At 42.0% G+C, this 20,555-nt stretch overlaps 2 protein-coding genes across 5 annotated transcripts; one reads left to right on the forward strand and one right to left on the reverse strand.

The window, feature by feature from the left end:
* Window positions 1-2,396: 2,396 nt before the first annotated feature.
* gdap1l1 (ganglioside induced differentiation associated protein 1-like 1) lies at window positions 2,397-13,725 on the forward strand. 4 transcript variants are annotated; one of them, XM_029506936.1, is made up of 6 exons: window positions 2,397-2,678; window positions 7,038-7,230; window positions 10,604-10,777; window positions 12,360-12,454; window positions 13,187-13,301; window positions 13,382-13,725. In XM_029506936.1, the coding sequence occupies exons 1-6, from the start codon at window positions 2,499-2,501 to the stop codon at window positions 13,723-13,725; spliced, it is 1,101 nt and encodes a 366-aa protein (XP_029362796.1). In that variant the 5' UTR covers window positions 2,397-2,498. The 4 variants fall into 4 exon arrangements, with proteins under 4 accessions (XP_029362796.1, XP_029362793.1, XP_029362794.1 ...); XM_029506933.1 differs by having other exon boundaries at window positions 2,499-2,677; window positions 7,028-7,230; XM_029506934.1 differs by lacking the exon at window positions 10,604-10,777 and having other exon boundaries at window positions 2,499-2,678.
* A 1,460-nt stretch (window positions 13,726-15,185) lies between these two features.
* fitm2 (fat storage inducing transmembrane protein 2) lies at window positions 15,186-19,574 on the reverse strand. Its single transcript, XM_029506645.1, has 2 exons — window positions 19,402-19,574; window positions 15,186-18,539 (listed from the first exon to the last, which is right to left on the reverse strand). Exons 1-2 carry the CDS (start codon window positions 19,572-19,574, stop codon window positions 17,930-17,932), a joined length of 783 nt encoding a protein of 260 aa, XP_029362505.1. The 3' UTR covers window positions 15,186-17,929.
* Window positions 19,575-20,555: the final 981 nt, after the last annotated feature.

The following is a 20,555-nucleotide window of genomic DNA, read 5'->3' on the forward strand; positions in this document are numbered from 1 at the left end:
ATTCCTCCTGATGTATCTGATTTATTGCCACAGATGTTGCTGTAGTCTCACATGTTAGCATGACCAGCTGTTTACTCCAGACTTCATTCCTTCACTCAGCTGAAGGTGTGTCCAGTCAGTGCTAACTTGTTTAGCTTAGCATGCTAACTAGCAAGCCCCGCCCACCTGTCCACCTGTCCACCTGTTAGAAATATAAATACAACCATAAAGACAGCAGACAATCTGGAGAATACAGCTTTTAATGCTAATGTTGGCTATGTAGCAAAGACAAAATGTGCACCAGGTCCTGGAGTCCAGGAGTGTTTTATTATTTTAATAAAAGTGAAGTGGCAGCTGTGTGAAGTGTTTCCATTCTTCACTTCATTAAAAGGTGTTTTTAAAAAGGTGTGAAAACAGAGATGGAATGATGAGCTTTAAGTTTTGTTATTGATACACAGCCAGCGTTAGTGTTAGTATAAGTTTATTTAGAACTTGTGAGTCAAGCGTCAAACTTCATTCCTTCATTCTCCAGATCTTCAGAAATCTCTGATCTTGGATTTATTGTTTGGCAGATTACATGAACAAATTCAGTCTCCAAAACTCTCTCCTCTTCCTCTGGACTCACTCTGCTCTTCTTCCTGGTGTATTTCCTGTTTCCTGCAGAGGTTTTGCTGCCACACTACCAGGTACACTAGCTGACAATTCAAAGCTTTTATTCTAAAGGACAAATAGAATAACTACCACTTAAATGTTTCTTTGCCGTTTTAGATGTAGATATTTAAAAATAAAAACCCTCTACTGACCAACACAAATCCACGTGATGCAGATTACCGACCACTGAGACTTCACTCAGTGAAAGACTCTTTTCTTTTTGTAATATTTTGTACACAATAATATTTTCTGAGTTTAGCTGAATTTATACAAGCTACTCCTGCTCTTACTTCCAGCATCAAGATTGTGTTCAAATCTTGCTTTTGTAGCGCCTCTGACAAACAAAATAACGGGACAGAGGAGGTTAACTCTCAAATTGGTGCCTTCAAGCAGAGCTCGTGGAAATTTGAAAGGAAGCGAATTCGACCAAACCTGAAAGAAATCTTAAAAAAACATGTGAGAAGAGCTCTTTTCAGTGCAGGAAGGTTCTACTGTTCAGCGATGACAGAAGAAAACCATCCCAGGTTTCTCTTCAGCGCTGTGAACAAGCTGACTGAGAGTCAGAATTCATCAGCTCTTTCCTACAACTGGCATTAATCTGCTCATGGAAGGCAGCAAAGGAGCTGTGATTTCTGACAGTTCTCTCTCTTCTCTGCTGCCACTCTGTGACTAAACCATGCAAGTGCAGTTCAGAGTCAGGAAATCAAACAAAACTGACCAAGTATCTGATTCTGAACACTTTGGACTTTATTCTTTATCATCAATACACTGTTGTGTTTCAGTGTTTCACACTCCAAAGAGATTCTTGAGAGAGAACATTAGTGGTTGTGTAGTCATTTTGTTGTTGTTTTGCATTATTATATCTAATTGTGTTCTGTCTCTGCAGTCATTCTACATTTCTTTTTTTGTCATTTTGGCTCTTATTTCTGCCTTTTTTTTTGTTAAGTATGGGCTCAGTTTTACCTGGTCATGTGATTAGATTGATAACTGAAATACATTTAGTCTTTTTTTTTTAAAATCTCACTACAGGTACAACACAAACAAACAAGACACCTCAAATGTCCCCAAACCTAAATATCTCTCTTTGTGATGTCTCTTCAGCTCACAGGAGCAGATTCCCCCCCAAAAATCCCACATCCTGACTTCCTGTGTGGAAGACGAGCTGTCAAAATAAAAGCATAAAACTAAATGGAAGTTTAAAAAAAGGGGGCTCCGGCTGCCATTTGAGACATAAAGTCCATACAAAGTGTGTTTGATCATAAAAAATATATCCCCCCTGTTTGTAATTATTCTAATATGGAACCTGTGGCTATATTTAATCCAAAGCTCGATTTAAAAAAAAAAGGCAGTTTAGTTATTAAGATTCTCTAAAATTCACAATTTCTGTAATTTATACATTTAATTTAAACATCCCCATCGGTGGGAAATCCCAGATAATATCCACCCTCCATGTCCTTACAGGAGCCGGTTGACCTTCCTCTGCTCACGCGTTTGCACCGCGCATGTTTGTGCGTGGCTCGTGGCGTGATGTAATCGCGTTTACACATCGATTTTAATCGCGACCATCACGCTCGAGTAAACGAGTGAGCAGCTTATTAGCATATGGATTAGCCTTTTTTGTTGTTGTTGTTGTTGTTTGTTTGTTTGTTTGTTTGTTTTCGTGAAGAGGTGGTTTCAGCACCGGACAGCTCCGGATGCTGCTGCTGCTGCTGCTGCTCGCGTGAAGAGATGATGCTGAGCGCGAGCTGCTGACATCCTCTCTCTCTCTCTCTCTTTGTCTCTCTCCCTCTCTCTCCCTCTCTCTCCCTCTCTCTCCTCTCTTCTCTCCCTCCTCGCTCCTCTCCTCCACACGCACAAAACGCTCTGTCATGGCGTCCTCCAACCATGTTACCCCCACCAACTGTAGCTGGTGGCCCATCTCAGCCGTGGACGAAGACGGCAAAATCACAGACGGGGAGGAGTGCGAGGAACCGACGGCAGAGCCCAAACCCTTCAATAGAGACAGGCTGGTTTTGTACCACTGGACGCAGTCTTTCACCTCCCAAAAGGTAAAAAAAAAAAAAAAAAAGCACAGCTTGAAAATGGAGGTGGCTCCACGTCCCTTTGCATGGCACGACGCTCCGGCGTGTTTGTTTCTCTGTGAGCTTTCTGTTGTGCATGTCTGTTCCTGCACATACCTCTGGAATATGAATCTGATCCTGCAGCTGGGCAGATCTTCCAGCTGAGGCGTTCGGGGGGGAAGAGCTGCAGGAGGAGGCTCATTTCCTCGATGTAAAGCAGGATTGGTGATCAATCAGCCCTCAATTCTCCTCTCTATCACCTCTGCCCTTTTATTGACATGTGGAAGCTATAGATATATATTTTATCATCCTCGCAGCTGGTGGCTGTGGTAACAACCTATGTGCTCTGACACATGACATCTTAAATAATTGATTAAAATGATGTGCAAAACAAACCAAAGGCCATCTCTCCCTCCTCTGCAGCAGAATCGCACCATATGTTGTCACTTTTGGGCTTTCTTTAGGTCTACTTTGAATTACCCTGCGCCTCTCCTGTCACGTTAACACGGAGGGAAGATTATAAGAATGTTTTCATTCAAAACTGGCAACAAAAGACTACATTATAGCCTCTGCCACATATTAAAGGGACGCTTCAGTGCCTTTGCAGGTTAAGACCAGTTTTCTCATCCCAGGGAGGGTGACCCGGCCCGTGGAACAGCTGTATAATGTTTCTGTCGTTCCAGAACAGCAGAGAAAACAACCAACGTTCACATCACAGAAGTCAGACTTGATCTTTTTGTTGTCGGAGGTTCACATTCATGCTTGTAGGTTGCGTGTGTCCAGCTTTGGTGTGACCACAGTAGACGTCCCAAAGTGCCCCGCATGCCTCAAGAAGCTTTAACAGAATTCATACGCTGATATCAACAATAAGATCGTTGTGCGTATCAAAAGTCACGCCTGCTGCAGGTTTATGTCCGAGCTGTCCAAGCTGTGAGACAACAATCCGTTCTGACAGCGCTCACACAGCCAGAGATCAGACCCAAATCTGATCTATTCACACTTTCTCAAAGATATCAGCTCTCCAACATGTAAAGTGGAGATCAGACAAACTTCCAGTGTGGAGTTTGGTTGACATTTCAAAGGCATCCAGAAGACTGGGGAGGTCACAGTGATGAATCAGGAGAAAGTATTTTGAGAAAGTTCCAGCTTCTGACCTCTACGACAGCCAAGACTGTGAGCCAACCAAAAGGTGGCAGAGTCCGTCAGTAGGAGCACCTTTGCTTCCAGAAAAGGAGAAAAAGAAATGATTCTAATTTTACATTTATATCGAATTAATCCTGGTAATGAGAGAGTAACAGCAGCTGTGGAAAAATCTGATGTTCTGGAGTTTCTGAGCAGACTGAACGTCATCGTCCGTCTTACAAACAATGAAATGAGCTTCATGTGAATTTATAGGTTGAGCTCAGGAAGCTCTCTTTCCACAAAGGCTTAAAAACTGCCTCTGTTTTTTGTGGTTCAGGCTGAAAAATGGACTTTTACCATTTTGAAATGAGAATTGGCAACAGCCATGTTTTGCTCATTGACTGCGATGTGTAAAATAGGATGATGCCCATGATTTACATTGTGATGGTGAGTTTTAGAGCCTGAACACTTTGTTGATCCATCAGCAGACTAAAGGAGCACATTGCTGACATTTTAAAGACCAAACAACGAATCACTCAATCAAGCAGATAACTGCCAGATAAACGGATAATTAAAGTAGTCTTTAACTGAAGCCTTAATGGCCCCCTCCCCGCCCTGAGGAGCGGCACAGCGTGTGCATCATTGGAGGCCGATTTCTCCACATTGCTTATGCAGGATGCAAACGGCTGAAGGTTGGTCTACAGTGAATCCCTAATGTATGTCAGTTATGACGCTCGGTTTTTGGCTAAACTAGATTAGATTAGATATGTTGTGTATACTCGACACAGAGAAACCTGCTTGTCACTCAGCAGAGGTTAAACACCGGCTCCGCTGTCATTATTGCCACCTCACAACCTGAAGCTGGAGTAGCTGAAGTGCCTCCGCCAGTAATCGCACCATGAACTTGGACTTTAAGCAAAATGACTGCTCTGAATTTGACATGTTTTTGCACAATCTTGAGTGGCATTTGTTGTTACGCAAGCCGGTGTGTGCTTTAAATGGCATTTTTTGGGGAACGGCTTTTAAAAGCTTAAGAGGCCAACTGCTAGTTTGTCCACAGCACTGGAACTCTGCTGCATGTTTTGCAACTTTAAAAATCACAACTGCTTGCAGTGTGACTGGTGAAAATCTCTCAGTAGAACTGTGAAAGGTGTGTGTTATATTTAATCGTTCGTGACTGGCAAAATACTTTTTTTTCTGTAAAAAGACAAAAACAAATCCCGAAATAAAAACCAAAGAGACACTGCGGACAAAGGAGTTTCCTCCTCAGCAGATCGATGGCTGTTATCTCTTTGGAGACACCGCCGCCATCAGATGTTCAGGGATTTATTTGTTTGCATCAGCAAGGTCCTGGAGACTGAGAGGAGCTGTACCATACAGCCCAACACTACGGCCGACAAGCTGGCCGTATATTCATGCGGCCCAGCTGAGTGATGCACTGTGAGCGCAGCAGATAAAGATAGAGACAGATGGAGTACGATATTCAGGAGTTATGGCACATTTGCGGATCAATACAGCGCTGGCAGCCTCCGGGTCTGCAGGTTAGAGATGAACACCTTCAGGTTTATCTGCCTGCTGAGATACAAAAGCACACAAGGCCACTCAGTTATCACGCTGTTTCCTGCTACAATTAAAAAAAAAGGCATAATAATTCACATTAGCTGTAAAGTCCATTATCCTCTGTATTTATTTGGGTTTCATGAAATATTTGTCTGACATGATTCGACTGAATGATCCTGCTCTGTAATGCTGAGATGGCTTTTTCATCTGGAGACTTTTGATTTGGGAAGAGTCACAGGAGAAACCTGGCAGCTGAGACAGAGGACGCTGACTCCAGGACAATTGATTTTTTTGAACCTTGTTATAATTCATGCAGGTGTGTGTGAACCTCACAATCGTTTGGATTTTATGGTTACAACCCACTGCGACATCACCTGTTGGCTTGTTTGGAAATTGGCCATCACCTTCTTGGTTTTTTCATTTGTTTGTTTCTTTTTGGTCTTTTAAATCAGAAGACTTGGTTTGGTTCTTCTAAAAGGTCATGAACTCATAAAATGTAAAAGGTCTGAAAAACTTCAGGTGCACATGACATTTCTAGAAGAGCAATGAATTTGTCTTAGAATTTCTTGCAGCAGGTTGAGATGCATCAAATTGAATCTATACAGTCCATTTTATTAGATTTATCTATCACACCTTTTTGTACGTAAAATATGAACTGTGACAATACTTGATGTAAAAATGGAAGCATTCCTCCGAATTATCTGTCAGGACGGTGTTTCCCTCCAGCAGTCACATCGCTCTCTGGCAGCAGATGTTACTGTACATTATTAAGTAAAAGCTCACTGGCAGATGAACTACTTGGCATCATTACTGAAGATTGACTAATATTATTATATAACTAACTTGGTGTTGCAGCAGTGACTGTGTTGTTGTGGGTGTCACTGAGGGACCTGTGTTTCATATAGAAAAGTGTAGACATCTTGTTGCAGCTGTATTCAGACACTTGTCCTCCCCGTCCGGACCGACGCAGTGATTACTGCACTTGTTCAGCTTTATTTCATCGTACAAATCAGGAACAAACTCTCACATTGCTCGTCTTCCTAAGCGGCCAAATGTAAGGCTTTATACACCCGCGTGTCATCTCCTTTCATTAATCTTCAGCTCACTAATAGCTCTCCATGGACCTTGGCTTATCCTTCATCCAGCGAGCAATGGATCCTGACTGTCCTGGATGGTTTCTACTCAAACTTGGTAGAATATCTCACACCAGGCCACCCGACTAATCCAGGAGAGCACATTTGTTCTCTAAAACAGAAGGATAATCACCCTTTTTTTTGTCATAATTTAAGAGGTAAAGCTCTTTGCTGCTCTGCTTTAATAATACTGAAATAACTCTTTTCAGCAGCAGAGGACGATGTTTGTCAGATTTGTTCAGATAAAATGGATCATCAACCTTTTCGTCCTTTTTTTTCTGGAGGATATTTTAACAAAAACAAACTTCCCAGCATATTATTTGATACAAAAATTCACTTGAAGGGGATTTACTCCATTAAAAAAAAAATTAAAAAGTTTTGTGGCGTGTTAAAATCTCGTTCCTTTTATTGCTTTTACCTTTTTTGGTTTTCCATCCTGGAGCAAAATTTGCCTCTCATCAGCCACGTCATTGCTGCAGCCTGGATGGATGCAGCAGAAGCAGGAGCTTTAACTTTGTCCTTGCTGTTGCAGGTCCGTCTGGTCATTCACGAGAAGGGTCTGGTCTGCGAGGAGAGGGACGTGAGCTTGCCGCTGCAGGAGCACAAGGAGCCGTGGTTCATGAGGCTGAACCTGGGCGAGGAGGTGCCCGTCTTCCTCCACGGCGACAGCATCATCAGTGACTACAACCAGATTATAGATTACCTGGAGAAAAACTTTGTGGGAGGTATGGGACAGTCATGTAATGATGATCACGTTAAACTTGGATTTTTGGATTTACAGATTTACCTCATTTCAAACACAAAGAGGCCCCCAATGCTGCTCTGTCTGCTCAGCCAATGACAGCGGGGCCATTTATTGGTTAGAAGCCTCCAGTTCGTCATTTGGCCGTCGCCATCTTGTTTTTTTTTTAACCAGAATAAACATATTTAGGGGAAAAGGATCTGACCTGCTCCCATCATTTAAAAAAATGTAAATCATGATGTATTGAAGGAGACGCCACAGACTGGCACCATAAACTGGTGAGGAAAACATTTACTGAGCTAATACATCAAGTGAGAAGCATTTTCCCATAGACTTCAATCCAATCTGACTTGGTTTGTCCGAATCCTGAGAGGCTGAAAGACGTTTGAAAACACGAGTGATTGCTCAACGGCCTCGTCACAGCTTCAGTAATGAGACTCCCCAGTGCTGCACTGCGATACCAGCTGCTGCGTTTTCAACAACAACAAAATATAAAATAACTGTGTTTTCTCCTCGTCAACACAAAACAATCCCCAAAAATTACATCTACTAACCTGATTTTTGATGAATCCGCCCGAGTCTTTAATGTTGCTGCTCTGTTGGGTGTTGCTTCGAAAAAAGAAGCAAACAGGAAGTTAACTGACTGACCAACTTACACACATCAAACCAAAGGCCTTCTGGGATTGGCTCGGTTATCAGGCAGCGTGGCGGCAAAGACAACTGGAAGGCCATCTGTTGTGCTTCTACGCTGTGTGTTAATGTGCGTATTGTGTTGCAAACCCATCTAAGTCACTGCAACAATGTCTCTGCGCTAATCTGACAGAGACGGCCTCTCTGATTAGATTAGACAAACTGCAGCGATCCCACGGGGGAAATTTGTGGCAGATGGAGAGATAAACACGACGGGGAGGCGAATTTAATGAACGAAGAGGCAGTTATTACGAAAACACAGAGTCCAGTCAGTGAATAAGTCAATAACAGCAGCGATTTAATTATGATTCCAAGACGCGAGACGAGCGTTGTGAGGCCGTGACGAGTTTGCGTTCGCACAGTTAAGATGGTTGCATTGACTCCTGTGTGTTATTGTATCCGTTTGTGGCTCATCTTATGGCTGAGACTTCTCGGGGGCCTCAAACCAGTAAAAGCCCCCTGCCCCCCCCGAGCCCCCCCCCGAAGGGGAAGTTGGCCAATAACTGGAGCTCTTCCGTGTCTTGGTTTAGTTAGCGGTCACTCTTTCAGCAGCCACGCTTGAACGTTTTGCAGACCGTGTGTCTCGCTGCTCGCTGGGTGATGAAAGGCTCCGAGGTTGTGGGGCATCTTTTTCTCATTCGTACCAGTTGGGCCCAGCTCTTAGAGGTTAGGTGTGCGGGTTTGTTTTGGAACAAACAGGTTCGAATTTGGACTTGAATCCTTGAAATGATCTTTGGAATCGGTCGGTATTTTCCGTTACGGCGTCTGTTTCTGTTGAAGGTTAAACAGCTCCACCACATGATTCAGAACCAGACCTCACGCAGGACATGGTTTAGTCAGAGGTCAGTCAGACAGGGGGGGGGGGGGGCAGTCTTACATGTTTTTTCTCTGTATCTAATCCCCAAATGAATACTGGCAACACTGACTGCAGCTGGCCTGGAAAGTGCAGATGTCTCGGAAAAGAGACTGAAAGTCCAGATCAGTGATATGCGGCGCCAAAGCAAACAGCTTCACCGTGTCACTGAGGTGCAGCAGGCGGCTCTTAATGTGCAGAAGCTGTTTGTTGACCGATAACACTCAAGCTACCGGGGGGAGGGGTCAGAGAGGCCACACGCTCTTTCTGTCGCCTTTTAAAACTGAAAGTGTCTCTGAAACCGGTCGGAGGTCGCTCCTCAGACGCTTCTGGCCTTCACTTGCTGATGTAATATTTCCACCACAGTGCTGCAGCAGACCACCTACAGCAGCGCCGCTTGGCATGCCCAGGTCGGCATGTTGGTCCTGGGACTGATTACTCAGCCTGCTGGAGCTCGGCCAGGCGCAGCTCCACCCTCCTCCAGCTTTGTCTCAGGCCTGAACGTCCTCAGGCGGCAGACTGACGATCTCTGTTTGTCAGCGGCGTCCCGTCTCTGCGTTCTGCTGGCTGTGACCGCGTTCAGAGATAAAAGCTCTCTTACCTTCTCTTCACTTTTAATACTGGATCTAGGCAGCAGGTCGTTATGTTGAACACCAAACACCCCCCCAAAGACATGCGGCACATAGCCAGCCACAAGATTTAAGCCAGCAAAGAAGTATGTTTTTAAAGGAGCAGTTTTTCACTGTGCAAAAAACAGAAAGGAGGGGAAGTACAGGAGAGAGGTCTGATATTCCACTGATGTAGGTTAGCTTAGCATAAAGCAGCTAGCTAGATTTGTTCTGGTCAACAACGACAACATCCTGTAACTCCAATTAATCACACGGGTACCTCAAATCAATCAGTCTGATTAGTTCATCGCTGTTCAAGGCTGAAAGAGCAAGCTGAGGAAAAGAAAGAGGTTGAAGTGATAAGATAAAAATGTATCATGCAGGCATTATCCTATTAATCCAAATTTTTTGCCGTTCTTTGGAAGGTTTTAGTCCATGATATGTGCTTATTATATCCCCGATAAGGGAAGTAATGAGAACCTGCCTCGGCCGGTCGTGAGCTGGTATGTTATTTTCCTGTTGTGGGTCATGTACCTGACTCTTTACTGCAGTTGGGCAGTTTTCAGGAACTAGCAGAAAGTCGATCCTCAGATACATCAGCCCCACAAGCTGACACTTTTACGTTTGGGTTTTTGTAGAGATGTGTGATTTGTGGTACATCTCGGCTTTTTTTTTCTCTCCTAAACTTTATGGTGGTGCGATATTTAAAAACACTGACGTACCGCCTTTAAAGAGCAGATGCTGTATAAGTGTTATTCATCTTCTGTGTGAGTAACTCAAAGTAAGCAAATAAATTCATTTTTATTGAAGCAGATAAATACAGCAGAGCAGGTCAGCAGGCCGCATGTTCATACTTCATATTATTGTAGTTTTGTCCATCTGGGTCGGCCTTTTTAAGGCAAATTTATTCCTTCCCCAGGAAAGGTTTGGATTTAAAAAACACCCACAGAGGTTTCCTCAGCTCCAAAAGGTTTTTCTTTGGTTTCGTTCAAATGTCAGGCTTTGTGAAACATGACTGCTGGTGTGTTGCGGAGACTGAGGGGTTGTCATCTGTTGCCAGGTTACTGTTCAGTCTGAGTGTCTCTCTGACAGCCATTGGAGGGAGAATGGTGAGAATGGTGAAGCAGGGAGTAAAAGAGCTGAAATGTTTTTATTTACACGTCTTGGTGACAGAGCTCTGGGCCATATTGTCTTTCTGTCTGCAGACACGGTGGCTCAGCTGATCCCTGATGCAGACTCGCCTCTCCACGAGCGTGTGCAGCAGTACCGTCAGCTGCTGGACGGGCTGCCCATGGACGCCTACACACACGGCTGCATCCTGCATCCAGAGCTCACCATCGACTCTATGATCCCAAAGTACGCCACCGCAGAAATACGTAGTAAGTGACGCCAGCTCACTGTTCTGTGGCGAATAAACATTTATCACCCCACCTGGTTACCACTTTACGAGGTCAGCAAGCTGGAAATGATGCAGTTTAAAAAAACAAAAACGAACGAACGATTCATTCGAAGGACGGGACTCGAGATGAACCCGAGTGGCTCAGAGATAACACAAAAATTCTGCCACACAACCGGACATCTCTATAAACTTTGTGTTTGTGAAGTACTGATTATTTTAACCAGTAAATACATTTTGGGGGCCTATCAGGTATCTTAATAGCTCGTTTTAAACAGTTTTTAAAAAGAAATGTCTAGAAGGGGGCAAAAAGGTTTGGAAATCACTGGTTCAAATATTAATGAGATGTTTGTCATGGTTTGTGTTTTTGCCAAATCTTAATCTCCAAATGAACTCCAGTCACCAGACAAATGAAGTCTTTCTGTCTGAAGTCCAGCAGATTAAAGCATAAGGGAGCAGAAGCTGCAGCACTTAGTTAAGTGTGTAGATATGAAGATGTAAACAGTGTTGACTGTCACACATTTTGTTGTGTGATGTTATTAATGAATGTGTGTTAGCTTAGTTACACAGTCAGCCAGTGTGCTGCGTGTTAAAGCTTTTATTTTATTTATTGGCCACAGACAACAATAATTATGTTGATGGTTCAAATGTGTAGCTTGACAACATGAGCTGTTGTTGTTGATGCGAAGTTTGTGTCTGTGCCTTTTCTTTTTATTTCGAGACAGAATATAAATATATGTCGTTGCACTGAACTCCTTTTTCTGAACATTTGGAAGCACCAAAAGTGAACGAGCTTCAACTTCAGCTCGCCTGCTGCGAACAAAAACAAAAACAGCAACGCGCGGGTGAAGCTCCTTCTCGTCCTCCCGGCATTCTCTGCATCCTTTGAAAGCAAATCTCTGTTTTCACGTGTAAGACGCGATCAGCACAGTTTGTAATTCGACGCTGCTCAGTACAAAAACCCCTGAACGCAGCACAGTGTGGAGATGCCAGGTTTATATTTACATCTGCTGCAGATATCAGGCCTCCCGCTCTGAGCTGCAGTGCTCTGTTCCATCAGGTGATGTCCCGGGTATGTAAATCAAAGCACCCGTCTGGGCCCGATGAAATTCTCTTACAGATCTAATCATCGAGTAAAACCAGCTCAGGCTGTGTTGTATCTATAAACCTGACTGGATGGAATATTAAAAAGAAACAATCATCGCCAAAGTTTCTGTGTAGTTATCCACCAATGTTTGTTTTATGTAGATTAATGTTTCACATTTATATATATAGATATATCTTAGGTTACCATGAATATCCGCTTACACCATCCAGATAAAAAGGCAGATTTAAATTGTCTTTTAAAGGATAAAACTAGTGACTTCAGAGGTTTTTGTTGTTTTGTTGTCAGCAAATTGCCATAAAATCTTCTCTTTTCTGTCCGCGGCTGCTGGCTCCTCTTCAGTTTTGGTGAAACTCAAACGCGAAGAGTAAACAGTTCATTTATCTGGGACTGTTTTATTAATATGTTCATCATCGTGTGTGTGTGTGTGTGTGTGTGTGTGCGTGTGTGTGCACTTCAGGACACCTGGCCAACGCTGCAACAGAGTTGATGAAGTTGGACCACGAGGAGCCTCAGCTGACAGAACCGTACCTGTCCAAGCAGAAGAAGCTCATGGTGAGTTTAGGTGCAGATTTATGATATTTTATAGTTTTAAAGGATAAAAGAAAGAAATGTAATAATAATTTAGGTGTTTTTTAAGATTTAGAATTCTTTAAAATTGACTAAATAATGAGGTACAAAATGGAAATTAAAGGTGGTTCTCCCATTAAAGCAGCTAATCCCCCCACAGACAGTTTATTTAATTATCTCCAACTTGCTGTTTTCCATCAATAGCATCTAATTTCTGACCATAATAATTCATCTTCTGTTTCTGAGTGTGGATCACCATGTTCTTTCTATTTACATTCATTTTTAACTGAAAATCTAGCAGATCATTTTAATTTATTAGATGACCAGATTTCAGCAGTTTCCTCTCATTAGGACACTTTAAGAGTTAAAAAAAAAAAAAAAAAGAAAGAAGAGGAAATTAATATTTTGCAGTTTATAGATTCTTCCCTGGAGGAAAAGCAGATGCGCTGTTATTGTCTCCATCTGTTACTGTCCCATTTCACTTTCTGCTTGTCGTGGAAGGTGAAACATAAAGATTAAATTCAATAAATAAAATCACAAACCCACCGACAGTAAGGCCGTGTCGCTGTTTTTATAATGTATGTATGAACCAACATGAAGGGCCCATCAACTTTATCCATCTTGGTTGGTCTACACATCATTTTCTAAAGCGAAACGTCGCTCACGTTTAATAATAATATTACTTTTCATGACGCTGTGTTCCTCAACGGCTGTCAGGCCAAAATCTTGGACCACGACAACGTGAACTACCTGAAGAAAATTCTGGGGGAGTTAGCCATGGTTCTAGATCAAGTGGAGGCCGAACTGGAGAAGAGAAAACTAGAGTATCAAGGTACGTCCAGATGGTCGTTACCTTCCCAGTGGCATGAACACGCTCCCGACCTTTCTGAACGTTCTTGTTTTCGATTGCAGGTCAAAAGTGTGAGTTGTGGCTTTGTGGACCTGAATTTACGCTAGCTGACATCTGCCTCGGAGCCTTGTTGCACAGGCTCAAGTTCTTGGGACTTTCTAAGAAATACTGGGAGGACGGCAGCCGACCCAACCTGCAGTCCTTTTTTGTGCGCGTGCAAAAACGCTACGCTTTTCGCAAGGTCTTGGGCGACATCCACACGACCCTCCTGTCCGCGGTCCTACCCAACGCCTTCCGGATGGTAAAAAAGAAGCCGCCGTCCTTCTTCGGGGCGTCTTTTCTCATGGGCTCGCTGGGGGGGATGGGCTACTTTGCCTACTGGTTTTTAAAAAAGAAATACATGTAGTGAATGCCCTCTTGTTGTGTTAAATGTCTGTGTATTTGTGTGATGTTTCAACTTTTCTGTAACGTTTTATGACTGCAGGAAAACGATAATGAATCTATATAGAGAACACTATTACTTATCTGGGTGAACAAAGAAATATTAAAACATTCCATAACGAGAAATTCTTGACAGCACATTTTCTGGTTAATCAAAGGCCTTCATCAAGTTTAAATTTCTGGAAACTCGCAGCTCTCTCGTCGCCTGCGAGTCCTCGTTGAACTTTTGTTGGAGGCGGGTGCACTCGAACCGATAAAGCTAAAAAGTAGAAACCCAGACGAAATGTTAAACACAGTAACACCGACAGAGGTTAACTGACCTTCGCATGCCACTATTATCGTCATTACTCATCCCTGCTCTTCACGCCTCCGTCAAACCGCAGGAATACTGCCAGATCACGTGATGAAAGGATGGAGGCATTTTGGGAAATCAGCTTTAGTTTTTTTTCTTTAGGTGGGAAGTGAAACCTCGCCGTGCAAAATGTGAAGCTACCAACCAGCACCTTTAAAGCTCGCTCACATATTTTGTTTATTAATACAGAAATTTATTACTTTTATTTTTTTTTGACAATTTCCAGTTTCAGCCGTGATCTGAGCTTCTCGGGTTCTGGTCGGCTCAGTTTCTACCCTTCAGGGCTCCAGCCAGCTGTTTGTGCCTCTTGTGTGTGAACTTTCCATTTTATCATCCGGTTTTCAGAACAATAATCACCCAAAAAGTTGTTTAACGACTTCACTGCTGTTCTGAAGGTTTCACATCTGTGCACTAAGCTAAGCTAGATTTAGCTATATATATATATATATATATATATATATATATATATATATATATATATATATATATATAAAAGAACAATTTACTTTAGGATTCTTATCACTATAATTGATAACATTTCAAAATTTTTGTTCGAACTGTACAACCAAAAAAAAGATATTTGTTTGGATTAGAAATCTGTAAAAACTAAACAGGAATTTTATCGAGACAGATATTTCACAGGCTTCTGGAAGAAGAATAAAGAATAAAGTTTGGTTGTGTTGTCTGACCATGAGGGAAGGCAGAAGTCATTGAAAGAGAGCAGAAACGATTACCTTTAGAGGTTAACTGGACATTTTCGGACTGCCTGAAGAAATTACAAACTCAGAAGTTTTACAGTTTTAGAGTTTTGTAGGTTTTTCAGACAGAGTAGGGTTTACACAGCCGCTCATGAATGTACCATCACCACACAAGAGGCACAAACATTCAACAGAAACACACAAAAGGAGGCGACAATCTTCCCATCCAATGCTGAGAAACAAAGCAAATCAGCTTATTCCCCTGAATGCCGAAATATAACTTAATAAGAAAAAAACAAAAACAAACAAAAAAAAAAAAAACTGTATAAACACAATAACACACAAACACCCACACGCAGACACACGTGTGCGTTAAGTCAGTTTATTTAGAGCACCACAGATCACACAGCACACACTGGTCTGCTGTCGCCGAGGAGGAGTTGGGCTGTTTGAAAAGTCAACACTTGGCTGCAGGAATTGTAAATTCTGCGTCTATGACACAATAGTGTTGCATTAGTTTTAGGCTGTTTTTGTCGTTACGGTGCGAGGACACGGGAGGATTTAGTGTCGCCCCGGAGGCAGAATTTATGATCAAACCGTTCGATTTGTACACGTTGTGGTGCTAGATGTGGTGTGGTGTGGTGCACACGGCCCCCTCAGCGATGTGTTACTGCTGTTTTTGTTTGCTGCCAACTCCTCAAGACAGATGCAAGATTGTTTCTATACATAGAGATATTTTTAATTAATCATTGTCTCGTTTATTTTACCATGCTGAATTTTTAATGAGCTCAAAGGGTGTGTGAGGGGAACAGGAGGGGAACGCTGACTCATCTGAAGGCTAAAGGAGTCTGATGAAGGGGGGGAGGTAAAGAATTAAACCCCCCCCCGCTTTGTTCTTTCTTTCTTAGTCGGACCTCCAGGGTTTTGGACTGAATCCTGAACCACATGCTTTTTCAGGTTCAGGTTCTGGCCGGAGTTGTGAGCTGCTTTTGGTTTTATGGCCCGTTATGCAGACTTTAGGTTAGGACTCGACAGCTCGATGACGGTGATATTAATGCGTTTTCCTTTTCAGGATCGTCCGTTTAATCCAGCTACAGAAACTTTGTCTCTGCAGGTGGTGCAGCCGTGCAACACTGTTGAACCAAAGACGATGACCAATACTCCTTTAATAGCAGGAATTCCATTGCTGTGTTATATCTGCCAATTTAATCTGACTTCCATGATCAAAACGAGGAACAGCTGGAGTTCTTAGTGTCCAGTTCAATATTAAATGGATATTAAAAGAAACTAGGAGGTTATTTGGCTTCAAACTGAAATCACACAAATAATTAAATTAAAATCATATATTAGATATTCTTCAAAGTGTCAAAATAAGAAGGTGGTGTGAAGATTTAAGTAGAGAATTAGTGCAATTGTCATTTCTGCTGATTTCTTTTCCTGACAAAGAGAAGGTGACACTGTGAGGAGGAAATAAATTAAAATGTCATAATGTGTCATAACCAGCCGCTCATTGTGAACACATGTACCTTTTGATTACTGCAAGCACACTTGTTACGACTCCACCGCTTATTCTGACTGAAATCATGCTGCCTGAGGGGTTGGATCTGTGTTTCTTGGATCACACAAAGAGTCGAAGTGGAGAAATCCTAATTGTGATTTGTGGCCATATTTCACTATAGTAATTTTTTTATTTTTTACGTTTTATTTTTTATATTTCTATATATATGCATTTATTTATGGTGCTTTTTATGATGTTTGTTCATAAGCCTTAATTTATTCAGTTGCCATCAATGACAAATAAATAATGAAAATGAAACATCCACATCCTGTTTTTTATTCTCTGCTGCTTAGGACTGCAGAGCTGATAACTGTTTGTCCCTAGTGACATTGTTTTTAATATTGTTAAGGACTGCTGTAATTGTAGTGGCGTTTACCTAAAGTCCTCTGTAGAGGATAAGGCTGGTGGTATTCTGTAGGATCCTTAGTCATTGAATCCCATGAAAACATGCTACCAACATATTGCAGGAAGGTTTTCAATATTTACACAGCTCTACTTTTTAAAAAGTAAAATTAATTTCCTAAAACAACTGGGGAACAGTTTTCTTTTTTAGCAAACATTAGTCAGACAGAAACTTGACACTTAAATTGCTTTTCATGACAGTGAGACAGTGATGACGGTGCTCAGATCATCCTTTATCTGTCTTTGGGGGTCTATGGCACATAGGGAATAGCTTGGCAATCCTTAATTAGTCACTCAGATAAATATAACTTTGGAGTTAATGAGAAAATTTAAGTTTTAATCTGTTCTCATAAAAGATTACGATTTTCTGTGTCAATATGATTCCAGCTGTTCAATCGTGAGAATCTTCCGCTTTTATTTGTTTCTAAATTAAAAAGGGGTATGTTTTTAGATTTTAGTAAAAAAGAGTCAACTGATCCACATTCAGGTCGAAGATAATACGGAGTATTTCCAGCCTTATTCTTTAGTGGATAGTGACAGTGAGGGTGAACATTAGAGGGGCCAACCACCGCAGGGCCCGAAGTACTATGTCTTCTCCACAAACTTAAAATATATTTTGTGATAAAATAAAACAAACGATGGGTGAATAAAAGCCTGTGCAGGATGAGATGTACTCACACTGAGGTCTAACTTTGTTCTGAAGCTAGTTTCCTATAAAAACAGCAAACAGCTACTGTACATTGGTCAGCAAAATACATATCATCAAGGCTAAACAACTAGAGCTGTAAACATTCTCTACTGATCCCAGTCAGAAATCTAAAAACTATCAATCAAAGAGAAGCATTATAAGGCAACAAACCGGCATACAAATTATTGTCAAGCTCCCATTATTGGTGGGAGCTTGAGGTTGGACAGAAGAGCAGCAGGTTGTTTTTGTCTCAGATTACAAAGAGACGTTTTGGGAACAACAGCTGCCAAACACTGTGGAGGAACTGCCACCCCATCCTCCAGTACACAATGACCTTTCTGTGAGGAGGGAGCAACTTAGAATAATGCAGCCCAGCTTGGACCTGGAGACAGACAGCATCAGCTGTAGTGAGTTGGTTTCAGGATAGCTTCAGTATTAGCAACAATGTTGTACGCAAAGTATGAAAGCAGCTTATGCATGTCGTTTCTGTTTTTTGGAGTGATACTGTTGGGGGAGTCCTGGCGACCAAGGTTTTTCATACCAAATCCGATATGTCAGATACCAACCCAGCACGCCGCACAAGGTCCCAAGCAACTTGTGCCACATTATGTGGAAGTAAACAGATGTGCAGACAAACATAAACAACCATATGATCATGATCAGATTCAAGGCCACGTACAGCAAGTCGAGAGCCAACTTGGGACCTTTAGAATGGCTGGCTGTATTTATGAAGGTCATGGGGAACGTCTCCTCCATGATGAAAAGTGCAGAGTAGGACAGGATGAAGGAGTGCCCTGAGATGTCGATGCCGAGCCAGGAGAAGCCGGCGCGTCTGCAGGCTATTTTGGAAGTGAACTCCTTCTTGGGAACATCTGTGGCACCACTTTCAAAACAGCTGCCAGTCACTTCCTCAATATAGAAGAATGTCTCTGTGCAGATGTACCAGATGGCCGTTGCCACTGCCAGAGACGCCAGTCGCCGGACAAGGAAGGACACATTCTGGTTGAAGGACGAGTGCGAGAGGACGAGGAAGGGCGTCAGCAGGAGCAACGTCCAGCCCCATGACACTTTGACAAACCACCTGCAAGGACAACAGGACATCAAATTCGACATCACATTTGATTCTCTGCGTGTTGGAAGTATAATCCAAGATTGCTAACTCTTCATTCATAAATCTGTCAGAACCATTTAATGCTAATCTGGGATAATATCACACCTGCACACCCTTAATGTTATGACTGCACAAGGGTAGCGTCAGCAAATAACTAGTCTACTTCATTCAGCGATATTTACACAAATTTTCAATCCCCACCAGAAGCTCCTGGTCAGAAGATAAAACCCTCCAATGTATGGAACTGAGAAAAGCTGACTAATTTATTATTATTATAGTTTTTGAAGGCTCTCATTTTCCGCCACAGCTATAATCACTTTTCTATTGTGTCATAATGCGTCTTAACAAATTGATAAACTTGAGTGTTAACGTAATATGAATGTCATATAGTGAAATGACTTATATGCTGTGTACAGTACAGTAAAAAGGAGCATGAACTCATCAACGTACACATTCTATTCAGTGTAAAGCTTAGTGGGTTAACTTATGTTTATTTTCAACTGCTTCCATCATCTATAAAACTCTAAAAAAATCTAGAAAAAGGAGCAGCTGAGTCTAAGAGCTCTATTTCTTAATCAAAATACCCCCGAAAATTAAAACTGTTGTTGATAAACAACAATACACTGATTGTTTTAGCTCGGTTTTTTTTTCCTTGCCTTGGTTTATTTTTGATGTGATTTCAGGAACAAACTAAAGCTTAACCTTTAACCTACATCACTTCCGACTCGATGATATAAAACCCTCCGGTTTGGTCATTTAGCCTTCCCGGAGCTACAGGTGCGGCTGTTAGCTCGGTGCTAAGTGAAGCTAGCGGCTAGTTGGTGCTGCTTACACGTTCAGGAAGTTTCCGCTGCTGCTGAAATATGTTTCCGGGACCAAGTCCAGCTCCTTCAGGAGCGAGCCCACCACCGAAATCAACACAAATATCCAGGCGAGGTTCTGACGGACCACAGGTATCCTCCACAGAGCCACCAGCTTGTCCACAATGACACTCAACGCCTCCATGTTGGCGCACTGACGTCACAAACGGTTGTTCAAAAAAGAAAAACTTTATTCACAGAGAGGAAACGGAAGTACTTTCGACAGTAACCGGGCGAGACTATAATTGTTGAAAAATACGTTCAAATAAAATTAAAATTAATTTAAAAAAAAGGATACACATTGGCACAGTGACATTTACATAATAAATAATAATATATCAGAAAAATAAAATGAATCACAATCGATTTCCCAGCTTTTGGGTCAATACGTCCAGTCTGCATATTTTGTAATTTTTTTAATGTATAATTGTGTTTTTGAAAAATAATTAAGATTACACTTTTCTTATTATACATATTAGAGGGGGGGGGAAAAAGAAAAAGAAATAGTCCAGCTATGGCGACAGTCGTTCTGACGTCACGGTGTTTCAACCAAAGAGGCTTCCGGTTGCCACCTGCTGGTCAGACTGATGTCCAACTACTGCAGAAACTGAACACTTTGCCACAGAGTGGCTGTGGTGTGCAGCAGCGGAGGTAAAGGACGTTGATTTCTTTTAGTAGAATTAAGATTAAAAATGCAACTGCAAGACCTGATATTGAATTACAGTACAAATGTACAGCCTGTACATCAGATTTATTCTAACATAAAGGGCAAGATTTGGGAAGAAAAAATACTGGTTAAAAAAAATAATAATAATAATTCAGTGTCATCCATCAATTATTTCCAGATGTGTCAAAAAATGCAAAATTCAATGCCTTTACAGAAATGAAATAATCGTATTTTTGAGACAACCGCTTTCAAAGTGTGGAATAACACAACCTTTGAGCATGAGAGACTCGGCATCACAGACAGACACACACTCCTTTTTCTCCTCTGGGTCATGTTTGCTCAGACAGTCTTGTTCAGTGTGGCATGTGGATGCAAGTCAGGAGGTCACAGTGTTACGTTTCATAGCGCACGCTGACCTCAGTATGAAAACAACACAATCACAAACTCAGCATAGACAAC

Source organism: Echeneis naucrates, chromosome 7 (assembly GCF_900963305.1).
Source record: "Echeneis naucrates chromosome 7, fEcheNa1.1, whole genome shotgun sequence".
NCBI classification, from domain to species: Eukaryota; Metazoa; Chordata; class Actinopteri; order Carangiformes; family Echeneidae; genus Echeneis; species Echeneis naucrates.